Below are 15,276 nucleotides of genomic sequence, written 5' to 3' on the forward strand. Positions count from 1 at the left end.
GACATCTACGCGCTCGCCGCGGCGTCTTCGCTTTACTCGAGGACGAAGGTCGCGCCGACGGGCGTGTGGTCCGCGAGCTGGGGCGTGTCGGCGTCGGAGAGGACGAACGAGTCGACGAGCGCGGGCGCCGCGCCGTCCTCGAGGAGGTCCGGCGTCGCGAGGACGTAGTCGAGGCGGAGGCCCCTGTTCGCCGGGCGGTTCGCGACGACGCGCTGCGAGTAGTAGGTGAAGACGCCCGTCGCCGCCGGGTGCTGGCGCCGGAACGAGTCGACGAGGCCCGCGTCGTCGAGGAGCTTCGTGAACGACACGCGCTCCTCGACGGTGAGGCCCGCCTGCTTCTTGATCGCGGAGAGGCCCGCGTACTGGTCCTCGATGGCGACGTCGCCCGAGTTGAGCTCCTCGAAGTTCGGCCGCGCGTGCATGTTGTGCATGTCCGCGGCCGCGTGGCAGCAGTTGAGGTCGCCTATAACCGCGACGGGGCCGGCCGCCTTGAGGGACGCGACGTACGCCGCGAGGCTCCGGTCCCAGCCGCCGGCCTCCGTGCGGTAGGCGAGGCGCTTGAGGTCCTGGCCGCTGTTGGGCACGTAGGTCGCGACGAGCGACAACGTGCCGGGCAGCGCGAGCGTCAAGAGGCGCCCCTCGTGGTTGACGATGTCGTCGTCCGCCGCGGCGTCGACGCCGGGCATGCCGCGCGTCACCTCCGCGTCCGCGGGCACGGCGCCGCCGTCCCTGAAGAGCATGGCGACGCCGCTGTAGCCCTTCTTCCCCGGCGGGCCCGAGCAGGTGAACTCGGCCCGCGAGTAGGCCGGGAGGAGCGCGGCGAGCTTCTCTTTCGCCTCGTCGACGTCCTCGTCCTTGAGCTTGTGCTCGTTGAGGCAGAGCACGTCCGGCGCCTCCGACGCGACCAGCGCGGCCAGCGCGTCGCGCTTCTCGGGGCCCTTGGCCTCGTCGAGCACCGCCCGCAGGCCCGCGACGTTCACGCTGACGACTTTCAGAGTCTTCGCGCCGTCCGGCGGCGCCGCGCGCTCGAGCGGCGACCGCGGGATCGGGCCGGCGGGCGCCTTCTTCTTCGCCGGCGCCTTCTTCGCCTTTTTTTTGGCGGGCGCCGCGTCCTCGGCCGGCGACGCGGCGTCCTTGGCCTCCTCGGCCGCCGCAGGCGCGGCGGCCTTCTTCTTTTTGGGCGCCATGGCTGCGGCGGCGAAGGCGCGCGCGGCGCCCGGTGGTCTCTGCGGGACGAAGGCCGCCGCTCGGCAAGCCAGCAGCGCCGGGAGGAGCAGGCGTTGAATGGTCTTGTTGGCGCGCGCGCTCGGGCGCGCGAGAGCTCGGTGTCGAATCGGCGGCGCGGCGAAGGGTCCGGCAAGATGCACATCAACAGTAGGGACGGTTCGCGTGTGATGTCGTGGCCCATGGGCAGCCAGTGAGCCACGACTCATGGACTACATCAACTGCAACGTCGCGACGAACGTCGTCGACGACGACACCAAGCCGAAGGCGCCGCGCGACGTCGAGACCAAGGAGGCGCTCGTGCTGGACGCGCCGACGAAGGGCGAGCCGACCTGGAAACGGAACCTCGCGAAGATCTGCGCCTTCGACGTCGCTCGGCTCGACGAGGTCGTCGGCGGCGGCGGCGCCCACGGCTGCGCCTACAACCGCCTCGTCAACGAAGACTTCCACTTCCTCGGCGACAAGTTCAAGGCGCTGGCCCCCGACGACGCCAACTACGTCGGCGACGTCGAAGACGTCGACGGCGTCGTCTGGGTGATGATGGACGTGTCCATCACGCGCGTCCACCTCAAGGAGCAGTCCTTCGAGGCCGAGGTCGGGCTCTGCTTCGGCACGAAGCGGCGCGCGGCGCGCGACCCGGACCGGCCCAAGGGCTGGACGGAGCACGACCCGACCGAGACGGAGGCCATGCTCCGGGCCGACATGGGCCTCGTGCTCGACTGGTCGTCCCACGCGCGGCTGACGAGCCTCGAGCCCGTGTCGCTGCGACGGATCGCGCGGCGGCGCCGCGGCGCGGGGCAGCCGCTCTGGGAGGACGTGCAGGTCGCGTGCCGGTTCTACGCGACGATCGGCGTCCTGTGGCCGTGACGATTTTCAAGAGATTTGGGGTGGGGAAACAATGAAAAATCACCGTCATGCTTGGTAGGCGACGATCGCGAGCCAGGAGTTCGACCTGCACTTTTTCCCCTTCGATTTCCAGGAGTTTCGCGTGCCCGTGGAAATCCGCTTCACCGGTGGTGATAAGCGGCACGTCGTCCGCGCGGGCGCGGGCATCAAGAGCCGGTCGCTGCTGGGCGAGTGGGACTTCTTCGACCCGGCGCTGGCGATCCACGCGCGGCGCAAGAACTGCCGCGTGCTCTTCGGGGTATGCGTCGGCATGCGTCGGTCGCGCCACTACCTCGTCAACTACTACTTGCAAATTTTCGTCGGCGACCGGCGTCTCCTTCGCTTTGGATGGGTGCGATGGGGTGCTCGCGTAGGTACTGACCTGCCTCTTCGTCACGTACGTCGCCATCGACCGCTCGAACGTCGGCGAGCGCCTCGGGTTCACGGTGACGCTCGTGCTGGCGGCGGCGGCGCTGCAGCTGACGCTGCGCGAGGGGCTGCCCACGTGCCCCTACTCGACGAAGCTCGACATCTACCTCTACGCGTCCTTTTTCACGCTCTGCGCGAGTTCGCTGACGATCGCGCTCGTGACCGTCGCCCCGAAGGGCCATCGGCGGATCCTCGACCTGTCCCTCGCCGCGGCGCTCCTCCTCGCCTGGCTCGCCTTCACGGCCTACCACCTCGCGCACGCGCGGCGCCTCGTGCGGACCGCGCGGGCGCAGCTCGGCGACCCCCTCGCGCCGACGCCCTGCGCGGATTCGACGCGCAGCGGCACGCGGTCCTTCTTCCAGGCGAACCTGGCGGACCATCTGCCCGACCACCGCCTCAACCGCATCAACGCGCTCTCCTCGAAGGCCCCTCCGGGAGACGCGCCAGATTGGTAAAAAAAACACAATTAGCGGAAGGTGAAGCTCCGCGGCTCGTCGTCGTCGGCGAGCTCGACGCCGACGGCGCCGACGTCGAGGTCCTCGAAGCCCGTTTCGAGATCGTCGTCGTCGTCGTCGTCGCCGAAGACGACGTCCTCCTCCTCGTCGGCCTCGCGGTACTCGTAGAGGAAGGCGACGACGACGAAGCGCGTGCCCCGCGTGATCGCGTGCCCCGCGTGGGGCAGGAACCCCGGGAACGCCACGAGGCCGCCCGCGTCGCGGTTCACGGCCTGCCGCAGGTCGTGGAAGTAGGTGCCACCGCCGTCGTAGTCCGCGGAGGAGTTCAAAGGTAGCGTGATGGAGATCTGCGACTGGTCGCTGTGCAGCGGCAGCGACCGCTGCGCCGCCGCGGAGTACTTGACCAGAAACGCGTCGATGACGCGGAGCCGCGCGGGGTCCAGCCCGTAGAGCGCGCCGAGCGCGGGGAAGATCGACGACCGCAGGGCGTCGTTGAACCATTTGAGCAACGCCGGCACCTCGCGCACGGGCACGTCCGTGGTGGGCACGGCGAAGTGGCGCGCCGTCGTCCAGCCGCCGCCGTGGGACGCGTGGGCCTCGGCGATGGCGATGGCGTCGGCGCAGGACGCCGCGGGAACGACCGGTTCGTCGAACGCGTAGACGTACGCCGGCGGCTCGTCGTCGTCGTCGTCGCTCTTCGGCCGCTCGAGCGCCTCGAAGGGCACGCGCCGCTTCGCCCAGCCCGCGACGTCACAGGCCCCCGCGTGGTAGGCGTCGGCGTCGCCGACGTGCTTCCTGATGCGCGCGTCGTCGGGGGCCAGGTCCAAAGCCGCGCGCATGAGCCGCCGCTCGGCGGACCAGCGGTCCATCCAGCCCGTGACGCGCGCGCGGCCGTAGAGCGCGTCGGCGTCGCGCGGCGCTAGAACGAGGAGGGCGCAGAAGGCGGCGAGCGCGTCCTCGTGGCGGCCGTCGGCCTGCGCGCACGCCGCGATGTCCCGGAGAGCGTCCGCCGACGCGTCGCCGTGGAGGTCGTAGAGGCACCGCGCGCAGCCGCAGTCGCCGAGGCCCCGCTTGAACAGCGCCTCGCCGCGCTCCTCGACGTCCACGGCCGTCTCGCAGCGCGCGACGGTCCGCTTCGCGAAGGTCTTCCGGTCGCCGTCCACCGGCGCGAGCGCGACGCGGAGCGGCCCCGCGCCGGGCGCGGCGGCCGCGGCGTGCGTCGGCGCGCAGGCGTGGTCCAGGGCCATGGCCGCCGGGATGATGGCCAGGCCCTCGAAGCCTTCGAAGTAGATCTCCGCGTCGACGGCGACGTCGCAAAAGTCCAGGGCTTTGTCGCTTTCGCCGTCCGAGTCGTCGCCGTCGGGCGCCGCGCCGTCGATGAGCGCCTGCTGCGCGTAGGCCTCCCGCTGCTCGTCCGTGTCCTCGCGCAGCCAGTCGAGCAGGAACTGCTGCTCCGCCGCGTCGACGGCGCCCTTGCAGTAGGCGACGAGCGGAGACGGCCGCTCGACGGCGACCGCGGCCTCGACGACGTAGCCGACGAGCCGCGCAAAGACCGCGGCGTCGCCGCTCTCGGCCAGCGCCGGCGCGCCGGCGACGAGGAGCTTCCAGAGGGCCGCGGGCCGCACGCCCTCGAAGCGCGGGCCGCGCGGCGCGGCGCGTTTGGCGACCGCGGTCTTCAGCCAGGCGGCCGCGGCGCCCTTCGGCCTTTCGGCCGCGAGGGCCAGGACCTTGGCGGCGAGGACGAACTCGTCGAAGAGGCCCGACTCCATGGCCTGGACGCGGAACTGGACCATGGGGTCGTCCTCCTTCAGCGGCCCGCAGCACAGCGACCCGTGGCCCGCGGCGCGCGCGGCGGCCTCGCACGCGTTGCCGCAGTAGGTCTCGCCGCAGCCCTTCCGGCAGTAAACGACGCACTTCGGGGACACGCCGCGCACGTCGTGCTCTTTCAGCGCCTGCGCCAGCGCGTCGCGGCTCAGCGGACAGCGCTTCGCCACGCAGTGGAGCAGTGGGTGCTCGGACCCGCCGCAGGCCGCGCCGCAGTGCTGGCAGACGACGACGCAGCGCCGGTTCCGCAGGCGCTGCACGAAGGCCAGCGGCTCGAGGCGCGACTCGTCGACCATCGGTCGCGACATTGCTGCCGCCACAGCGCTAGCCATTCGCTTGTGGAGGAGCCGCTGTTTGCCGCGGCGGCGCGGCCGTCGGCGCCGTCGCGCGCGCGAACGCTGTCGACGCCGCCGTCGCCCGCGCCGCCCGCCCGGCCAAACGAAAAAAACAGCCGCATCCTTACGAGATCGTGCACGCCTTGCTCACCTTCTTCGCGAGGTGGTCGTAGACGACGACGGCGCGGTCGATGCCCGTGGGCAGGTTCCGCAGGAGCTCGAGGCGGTCCTCGTCGTAGCGCTTGAGCTCGGACTTGAGCTTCTTGTGCCGCTCCTGGGCGCCCCGGCTCAGCGCCTCGAGCTGGTCGATGGAGCCCAGCACGAACTGGCACTCCATCTCGTTCTCGCGGTGCAGCTTGCAGACCCACATGATCAGCCGCGTGTCGCCGCGGATCTTCTTCGGGATCATGTCCAGCCGCGGGTTCGACCGCAGGTTGATGGTCACGAGCGTCTTCGAGATGTCCGCGAGCGTCGGCGGGATCATCGCGAGCGAGTTGTTCTGCGCCTGCGGGAGAAAAAACGTCCCGCGAAACCGCCACGACATAAAAGCGCCGGGCGGCGCACGAGCAGCGTGTGGAGCTTGCGCATGTTGCCGACGGAGCGCGGCAGCGCGACGAGCTTGTTCTCGGAGCAGATGAGCTCCTCGAGCTGGTTGCACTTGCCGAGCTCCTCCGGCAGCGTCTCGATGTTGTTCCCGGAGCACTTGAGCTTCTTCAGGTGGCGCAGCACGCCGATGCGCGACGGCAGCGCCGTGAGCCGGTTGCAGGAGCAGTCGAACTCCTTCAGGAGCTTGAGGTCGCCGAGCTCGGGCCTGCGGCGGGGGGTAAAGGGTCGGAGGCGACGACAGCGCGTCTTCGACGCGGCGCCGCGGGTACGCGATGTGCTTCAGGCGGTTGTAGGCGAGGGACAGCGTGATGACCTCGAGCCCCATGGTCCAGACGATCTCGTCGACGTCGAGCCAGGCGCGGTGCGACAGCTCGAGTTTGCCCTCGGCGTCAGGCGTCGGCAGGAGCTCGTCGAACTCCTCCATGGCGCGCCGCTAGGGCTCGACTCCCGCGTCCTACCGCCGCATTGCGGAGGCCGCGCGCCTCTCGGGCCGGGCTGCGTTGGGGTGCGGCGGGACGCTGCCCACCTCGGCGCTTTTATACCGCTGGCGGCAACTTGACAAAGGTGCAGCAATATTGCCCCAAGTCGAATCGAGCGGCTCATCGCGGGCATGGGCATCGGGCACGGGCTCCGCGTCGTAACTTTGAACTAGCACAACCAGCGCGGCGCGCGACCTGAAAAGGCCACCGCCAGGAAGGCGCAACTTCGACTACAGCTGGCGCGTCGTCGTCATCATGAATGAACGCCCGCAGCTAGAGCGGGTCTTCGCCGCGGCGCGCGAAGGTGACCTTGAGGTGGTGAAACAATTTCTGAAGCGGGGCGGAGATCCGAATGCGCTACGAGATGATGATGAGGAGGGTGCTAGAAGTCTCAGTCTGCTCCACGTCGCTATGGATAAAGCAGCACATGGAGCGGACTATGACGAAGAGACGCGGGATGACAGGTCCGACATGATTCGTCTGCTAGTAGAGAATGGTGCAGACGTGGAATATAATAGTGCCGCTGGAATCGCTCCCCTCGTTTACTGCGAGTACCCTGGTGAGGCCTCCGTGTTGCTCGATCTTGGCGCTAACGTCAACGCTCGCCATAAAAACACCGGTTGGTCGGTCTTGCATTTTTACGCAATGCGAGTTCATGCCTTCGCTCTGACGCGCCTCCTCCTTCGCCGCGGGGCTGATCCTTACGCACGCAACCAGGATGGTGATCTCGCCGAGCCGGCGTATGAAACAAAGAGCGGCAGGACTGCTGCGGGCCTCCTCGCCGACGTGAGACGTGCGGGCGGCTGGGCCAAATACACACGCGCGCCGCGAATTGAGCTCGTGCGGCTTCGTTCGCTCTGCGCGCGCGGCCGCGCGACGCCACCGCCGAACGCGGTCCTCGAGCGCCTCTTCAACGCGAACGTGCAACGGGAGTGCCTCTATCACGGCGTTTGCAATCACAGCACCCACGAGTGCGCCGTCGTCAAGTCCCTCGTGGCCGCCGCCAAGGAGAATTGCCTCGCGGGCTGGCAGGATGACGAGCGCGGCCAACGCAGCCGGCGGATGGTGAGCCGCGCGCTGCCCAACGAAGTGTTCTGGCATATCCTCCGGTTCTGGCGATCCAGCCGCGAAGTCGACGACTAAAGAAGTCGCCCTTAAGCACCATGAACTCACGGGCAGACGTAGTCGTCGGGCCCCGGGTGGTGCGCGGTCCAGCCGAGGAAGGGGAGCTGGTCCCGCGCGGGCGCGTCGGGCATGGTCTGCATGGCCCGCGTAGCGCGACGCGGTGGCGCGCGACGCGGCGGATGACGCGGGGCAGGGGCCAGTCCACCGAGGGCCGCCGGGCCTTGGGCCACTTGGCCGTCTCGAGGAAGACCTCGCCGCACGTGACGGGCCCCTCCTTCCCCGGCGACCGCGGCGCGCCCGCCTTCTTCTTCGGCGTCGACCGGTCATAATCAAAAGCCGTCAGCGCCTGCGTCGGCGCCGTCGACGGCTTGTGGAGCGCGGGCTGCGACTTGCTGTGGACCATGGACCGCCGCGTGGCCGCGGGCGTCGCCGCGCGCGACCCGGGCGTCGACCGGTAGCCCCGGCCGCCCGGGTCCGTCGTCGAAAAATCCAGGCCCGGCGTCACGGGCTCGGCGATGGCCGCGAGCACCTCGTTGACGTCGCCGTGGAAAGGGGCCGCGTCCGCGTCGGGCCACCACAGGCGCAGCGCCGCGGCGTCGCGCGCGCGCGCGCGCGTCTTGTTCCACCAGGGCACGTTCTCCGGCGCGGGGATGCGCGTGAGGCGCGGCGGGCGCAGCGGCACGAGCTTCTTCTCCTTGCGCTTCTGCTTCCTTTTTTTGGCGACGACGTCGAACGCCGCCTGCGCGACGAGACCCGCGTCCTCGGGCTCGCGGTCGAGCTCGTCGTTGACGGCCGCGCCGACGATGTTCCACGTCGCCGCCGACACGGTGTGGGCCGCCGGCTGCTGCTCCGCGGGCTCGTCGATGGCCTCCCTGTTCAGGAGCTCGGCCTTGGCGGCCGCAGCCGCGCGCTCGCGCGCGGCCTCCTTCTCCGCGGAGCTGAGCTCGATGGTGCCCTCGGGGAAGGCGAGCGTGTCCCGGTTCTCCCAGCGGAAGCTGACGCCGAGGTCGTCGACCGCCGCGGCCTGCGCGCGCCGCGCGGCCTCCTCGTCCTCGCCGTCGCGGTCGACGTTGATCTTGCCGTCGAGCATGGCCCGGCCGGACTGCTGGAGCTCCTGCTTGAGCAGAATCTCCGCCGCCGAGGGGATGTAGACGTCGGGCGACTGGGGCCGCGACCGCAGGTCGCACGCGTTGACGGCCAGCGCGACGTTCTTCGACGCGAACGCGAACGAGAAGGCCTTGGAAGCGGCGAAGGCCGCGAAGGCCTCTCGTCGGGCGACCTCCTGGGCCTCCTCGTCGCGCCGGCGCACGACCTCGGCGCGCTCCACGTCGAAGGAGGGCTGCGCGGACGCCGTCGCCGCGAACGTGAGCGTGTCGTCGTCGGACGGCTCCCGGAGCGCGCCCGCGTCCCGGAACGCGCCCTCGGCGACGAAGGGCGCGCGCGTCTCCTCGAAAGTCCGCTGCGTCCGCACGCTCGCCGAGTCCTCGTCGCTCGCGGCCATGCCCGGCCGGGCCTCCTCGGCCATGGCGACGTCGTCCTCCTCGTCGGACTCGCGGAAGTCGAACGCGCTGAAGTCGATCGCGTCGGCCTGGAAGGACGCCTGCGTGTCGCAGGACGCGCTGTCGCGGTCCGAGCCATCCACCCGTAGAGGCGCCTCGAAGACGGGCGCGTAGAAGTCGCCGTAGTCGTCGTCGTCGCCGTGGACGACGAGGACGTCCGGCGGCGCGGGCGCGGCCGCGGGCGCGGGGCACGGCGGCGGCGCGTCCGCGTGGATGCGCGGCGCCGAGGGCCGCGACGCGCGCGCGGACGTGGGGGCGGACGGCTGCGGCGTGGCGTCGGCCTCGGGGATCCGCACGGGCCGGCTCTTCGGGTACGGGCTCCGCGGCGGCACCGCGGGGATGGGGCCCTCGGCCTCCGGGGCCGCGCCGTAGGCGACGGCGCGCCGCGCCACGGCGGCGGAGGCCATGCAGCGCTTCGCGACGACGGTGGCGAAGGACAGCTCCGACGGGGGCTCGCCGGCCGAGGGCGGGTCGAGCGCCGACGGCTGCGAGAGCGCCGAGGGCTGGGAGAGCTCGACAGCCGAGGGCTGGGAGAGCTCGACCGAGGGCTGGTTTAGCAGGGCCGCCGGGTCCGCGGGGAACGACGCCGGGTCCGCCCAGACCGAGAGGCGCCGGTAGGGCTGCGCCAGCGCGATCGTCGACAGCGTCTCGTCGTCGTCTTCGTCGCTCGACGGCGGCTCCACGAAGGCCTCGACGCGCTCGCCCGCGCGGCGGCCCCTGGCTTTCGGCGCGGGCGGCCGCGGCGGCGGCCGCCGCCTGAACGTCAGCGTCAGCGGCCGCGGCGCGTCGACGAGTCCGTCGCAGACGTCGAAGAAGGCGTCGTCGTCCGCCGCTTTTGCTTCGGCGCCGGCGACCTTCCACAGCTGGAAGGGAAAGTGCTCGCCGCCGAGGCCGCTCGCGTCCGTGGCGCCCTCGACGGCGATCCAGGGCCCGCCGTCGTCGTCGACGAGCGCGAGCCGCAGGCCCAGCGACGCGGTCGCGAACGCCCGCTCGAAGATTTCCGGGTCCTCGTCCGCCTCCTGAACGGGCGTCGGCGGCCGCAGCGGCGTGTTGATGCGCTCGGGCGTCGGCGCGTGGTGGAACATGTGCGCCGACTTGCGGTTGATGCCGAAGAGGCTCTCGGCGATGGACGGCCGGTCGTCGACCTCGTCCTCCTCGATCCTCAGCGGCCGCTGGGGCGTCTGGATGCGCACGGGCTGGGGCGCGCCGTGGAACATGTGCGCGCTCGAGCGGTGCACGCCGAAGAGCGAGTCGGCGATGGACGGCCGGTCGTCCATCTCCTCCTCGGGCGCCCTGGGCTCGGGCCGCTGGGGCGTCGCGATGCGCTCGGGCGTCGGCGCGTGGTGGAACATGTGCGCGCTCTGGCGATTGATGCCGAAGAGCGACTCGGCGATGGACAGCCGGCCGCCGTCGTCGTCGTCGGACGCGTCCGGCTCCGGCTCCGCGGCCGCCGGCTCTGGCTCCGCGGCCGCCGGCTCGTCGACGGCCGGCTCGACGGCCTCCGGCTCGTCGACGACGACGCGCTTGCAGGGCTCCATGTACTGGGGCTCCTCGAGCGACGACGGCTTCCAGACGAGCACGGAGTCGCGGCGGATCTCCGGCTTCTCCGCCGCCTCGTCGTCCGACGGCGGCTCCTCGAAGGCCGCGGGCTCCGCGGGCGGCCGCTCCGGCTCGGCCGCCGGCTGCTCCGCCGCCTCGTCGTCCGACGGCGGCTCCTCGAAGGCCGCGGGCTCCTCGAAGGCGGCGGGCTCCGCGGGCGGCGCCGCGTCCTCGTCGTCGGACGGCGGCTCCTCGAAGGCCGCCGGCACCTCGAAGGCCGCGGGCTCCGCGGGCGGCGCCGCGTCCTCGTCGTCGGACGGCGGCTCGTCGAAGGCCGCGTCCGCGGCCGCGGGCTTGCCCGGCGACGGCGCGTGGTCCCCCGGGTCCTGCGCGTCCGCGGCCACGGGCGCCCCGTCCAAGCTCCCGCTGCGGCTCCGCGAGTTAACCGACTTGCGCCGGTACTTGCGCTGCACGGCGACCCAGAGCGACCGCCGCGACCCGCGCTGGTCGCCCGCCGCGAACGCGGACGTGACGTCCGCCATGATGTCGATCTCCTGCTGCGCGTCGACGATCAGGTCCAGCGCCGCGGCGCGCTCGGCCTTCGTCGGCGCGTCGTTGCCGACGCCGGCGAGGTAGCCGTCGACGGCGTCCCAGCGGCGCTGGAGCCACGCGCGCTTCGTGACGGCGCCGTTCTCCTTGTCCCGGTCGACGGCTCGGAGCCGCCGCGCCGCGTCCTCGACGCCCGCGCCGCGGTCCAGCGAGTGGGCCACGGCGCGGTCGATCTTCTCCAGGAGCTGCTTCGCCTCGGCGGCGTCGTCGGCGGACGTGAGGTGCGACGCGTCCAAGTGGTTCGCCTCGCCGAGCTTTCTTTTTTTGGCTTCGAACGTCGCCGCGTCGATGCGGCCCTCGTCCCGGAGGTTGTGCAGCGCCTGGAGCCGGAAGACGACGCCCTCGGGCACGCCGGCCATGACCCGCGGCATCTCGAGCGCGTGGACGATCTTCCGCTTGCGCGCCATCGTCCGCGCCTCGTCCTCCAGGCCTCGCAGATCGGACTCGGAGAGGCCGAACTTGGCCCGGAGCCGGTCGGCCTTGAGCGCGTGGTCCCGGTCGCTGAGCACGCCGCGCGCCCGCAAAGCGTCGAGCGTCTCGAGCTTGACCAGGATGCCCTTGCGCTCCTCCTCCGCCGAGAGCGCCCGCTCCACGGCCGGCGGCGCGTCGTTCCAGCTCACGGACTTGCGCCGGCCGCCGGCCTGCGCGTCGGCGCCCACGTGCTCGGCCATGGCGCCGCCGACCCCGGGGTCCGGGGCGGCCGCTGCCCCGGCTGGGCGGCCGTCGGCGCCTGACAGACAGCGCAGCCCTGTCTTGCGAGAGAGCAAGGGTAAAGCAGGCGCGAGGGTGGATACCTTGCTGCTGCCGCTAGGGTAACTACGCTAGGCACGAGGCCGGCCCCGACCGCCTCGAGACCGACCTCCCGAAATCAACCTCAAGCTTTTGCGGATCGGCGGCCTTCGAGTTGCCGCCCAAGATCTCGTCGAGTGGCGCCAGCTGTGCCACGCCGGGGCACCAAACGTGCATCGGTGCGCTCGCGCAACGCGGCGCACCCCTGCCTGCATATAGCGCAAAAAAAAAATGGCGCTCGCATGCTCCGAGAGACGGGCGCGCCCGACTAGCCGATCTTGCCTCGTCGCGCTGGCGTTCCTGGCCACGACGAGCGCCCTGCGCGTCGGCGGCCCGAGCAGTCCCAAGCGCGTGCCGCCCCTGGGCGTGTCGACCCTCGACAAGCCCATCGTGGCCGCGGAGACGCCGAAGGCGCGGCCGCCGCCGCCGCTGTCCGACGCCGTCGACATGGTCGGGCTCGACGACGTCTTCGAGGACGACGAGCCCACGACGCTGACCGTCGAGGACGGCAAGGCGACGCAGAACCCCATCGGCTACGCCCTCGACTCCTTCACGGGCGTCGTCTTCAGCCTGCTCCATCTCGTGGACGACTCGGGCATCGTCGACAGCAGCAAGAATCTTCGGGTCTTATGGGCGCGCGCGCTGCTCGACCACGCGGGCGAGCTCGAGGACCCCGTCGCGAGGGAGCTCCTCCCGAAGCTCACGCGCGACGTGACGAAATGGGACGCGCTCCAGCCTTTGGCGAAGTTCGCGGAGTTCGTCACGAGCCGGACGAAGTTCATCGACGGCGCCCTCGACGAGTACCTCGCCGCGGCGAAGGCCCTGCCCGAGACCGCCGACGGCGGCCCCGTCCAGGTCGTCGTCATCGGCGCGGGGTTTGATACCAGGGCCATGCGCTACGCGGAGCGCTCCAAAGCCGAGAACGTCAAGTTCTTCGAGCTCGACCTCCCGCACGTCTGCGAGGGCAAGGGCCGGCTCTGGGACACCTGGGCCGCGGGCAAGGACTTCACCAAGCCCCAGTACGTGCCCTACGACCTCAACGACGCCGGCGACCCGTCGAAAATCTCCGCGATGGACGCGCTGCGGGACCGGGGCTTCGACCCGGCCGTGCCGACGCTCTTCTGCTCCGAGGCCGTGCTCTTCTACGTCGACGACGCGCCGAAGCGCAAGCTCTTCGAGACGCTCCTCCTCAGCGCGTCGACGCACCCGGAGTCCGCCGTCGTCCTCACGGACAACCTCAAGCCGCTGCTGATCTCGCCCTTCAGCCACGAGGCGCGCGCGTTCTTTGGGCAATCCGACTTCGAGCTCGTGAAGCACTCCGCGCGCTGGGGCGGCGCCGTCCACTACGCCTTCGCGGCGAAGCAGGGGTCCCGGCTCTTGACCCACTTCCAGCGCGACGCGACGGAGATCAAGAACTCGTTCCTGCCCATCTCCGGCGACGGCGCGGCGCTCCGGCGCGACGCGCCGTCCTTCGACGACGCGTGGTACGCCGTCTGCTACGACTGGCAGCTCGAGCGCCAGGCGGGCGACGACGGCGACGAGCTCGGCTTCACGCCCTACGCGACGCGGCTCTTCGGCGAGCCCCTGGTGCTCTACAAGGACGCGAGCGGCTCGATCAACTGCGTCGCGGACGCGTGCCCGCACCGGTCCGCGCCGCTGTCCATGGGCCGCGTCGGCGACGACGGGAACCTGCGCTGCTTCTACCACGGCTGGGCCTTCGGCGCCGAGGGGGAACGGGTCGACGTGCCCGGCGGCAAGAACTCGGGGCCCTCGAAAACGGGCAAGAAGTGCGCGGGCTCCGCGAAGCACTTCGCCGTCGCCGACGTCGACGGCCTCGTCTACGTCTGGCGGGGCAACGTGCTCGAGGCGGACCTGGATTTGCTTCCTCGGAAGGTGCCGGACGCCACGCCGACGCACGCCGTCGACACGGTCCTCGATTACCGCGTGGGCTTCGAGTACATCGTCGAGAACAACCTCGACTCCGTCCACCTCTTCCACCTCCACGACGGGTCCATCCCGCCCATCGCGGCGCTGGGCATGCGCCGCGACAACGTGAAGAACCTGCTCATGAAGCCCTTCGCCGACGACGTCGGCGTCGGCCACGTCGGCAAGCTCAAGGGCGCGCTCAAGCCCAACAAGCTCGTGCGCTTCGACGCGCCGAACGTCGTGCGCCACGGCGGCGTGTCCGGCTTCCACGAGGAGTTCCACATCGTGCCCGTCGCGCCGCACCGGACGCGGGTATTGCTGCGGCAGCACCTGCCCAAGGGGCCCATCCTCACGACGCTCCTGGGCGTGCCCGGCGTCAACGCGACGCTCGACAAGCTCGTAAACAACTGGAACTACCACATCGGCCTCGAGGACTACAACGTCATGCAGGGCCAGCAGCACATGATCGACGACCTGGGCGCGCCGCGCATCAACGCCGGCGGCAAGGGCGACGACCTCATCGCGCGGTTCTACGACTGGCGGGCCAAGGCCATGGAGAACGACGGCGGGTCGCCCTACTTTGACAAGTGGGCGCCGCGGTCCGACGGCGGCGACGGGCCCCGGGATTCCTACGGCCGGACGACCGTGCCCGACGGCGCCGCGCCGCGGGACTACAGCGACGTCGACGACGGGCCCCAGGGCACGCTCGGCATCAAGGAGACCTTCCACGCCGTCCACCCCGTCGCCGATTTCCCGCCGGCGAACCCGGAGCCGTACCTGCCGCTGTGGGACGCGCAGGCGGGCCTCTTCTCCGCGCTCGGCATCAAGTCCGGCTTCAACCCCGACAAGTGAGCGTCGAGACGGCCCTGTACATCGCCGCGTCCCCGCGTTCCCGGGCCGCGCCGCCGGAGCAGCTCGGTTTCCTCCCGGAAGCCTGAGCGCCCGCGCGCGCCCGGGACCGGGGGCCGGCGCACCCCCGCCACCGCTTCGATTTCGCCCGCGAACTCGCCCCGCACCAAGTAACCACGTGGAACGCACGACGTCGAGGGCAGGGTGTTACAGGGGGGGGGGGACATAACATGGGCCGCGGGAGCCGGAGGCCCCGGGGGCGGCAGTCACATCGAGCAACGAAGGTGCGCGGCCGCCGCGCGAAGATTGGGCGCGGCGGCGGGACAGGGGGCATCAAAAGAAGACAGTCCGGAGTGCGGATGGGCGCGGCGCCGGCGTGGCGCGCGACTTTTCAGGGCGGCGCGTCCAGAAGAAGGACTCGCGCCGGGATGAAGTGTGAAGCTGTTTCAAAGGTGACATGGATCTTGCTGGTGGAGCGGGGGGCACGGGCGCCCCCCCTTGGAGATAGGTGGTGCGACGTTGGAGGCGTCGCGGAGCTTGGTGTGTTGAATTCAGGCGTCGTCGACCCAGGACACGCGGCCCGCGTCCCGGGCGAGCGACAGGGGCAGGAGCGCGGCGACCTTGTCGAGCTTGACGATGGCCT

At 71.1% G+C, this 15,276-nt stretch overlaps 3 protein-coding genes across 3 annotated transcripts; 1 reads left to right on the forward strand and 2 right to left on the reverse strand.

The window, feature by feature from the left end:
• On the reverse strand, positions 1-6,182 carry AURANDRAFT_71687 (hypothetical protein; the record flags this gene model as incomplete). Its single annotated transcript, XM_009039199.1, has 5 exons — positions 1-1,172; positions 3,059-5,071; positions 5,304-5,657; positions 5,717-5,963; positions 6,028-6,182. 5 exons carry the CDS (start codon positions 6,180-6,182, stop codon positions 33-35), a joined length of 3,909 nt encoding a protein of 1,302 aa, XP_009037447.1.
• Positions 6,183-7,406: 1,224 nt separating this feature from the next.
• Positions 7,407-11,740, reverse strand: AURANDRAFT_64389 (hypothetical protein; the record flags this gene model as incomplete). Its single annotated transcript, XM_009039198.1, has 2 exons — positions 7,407-7,496; positions 7,520-11,740. 2 exons carry the CDS (start codon positions 11,738-11,740, stop codon positions 7,407-7,409), a joined length of 4,311 nt encoding a protein of 1,436 aa, XP_009037446.1.
• Positions 11,741-12,305: 565 nt separating this feature from the next.
• Positions 12,306-14,636, forward strand: AURANDRAFT_64390 (hypothetical protein; the record flags this gene model as incomplete). The annotated part of the gene is made up of 1 exon (XM_009038974.1): positions 12,306-14,636. One exon carries the CDS (start codon positions 12,306-12,308, stop codon positions 14,634-14,636), a length of 2,331 nt encoding a protein of 776 aa, XP_009037222.1.
• Between the last annotated feature and the right edge of the window lie 640 nt (positions 14,637-15,276).

The sequence above is a fragment of the Aureococcus anophagefferens genome (genome assembly GCF_000186865.1).
Source record: "Aureococcus anophagefferens unplaced genomic scaffold AURANscaffold_10, whole genome shotgun sequence".
NCBI classification, from domain to species: domain Eukaryota; class Pelagophyceae; order Pelagomonadales; family Pelagomonadaceae; genus Aureococcus; species Aureococcus anophagefferens.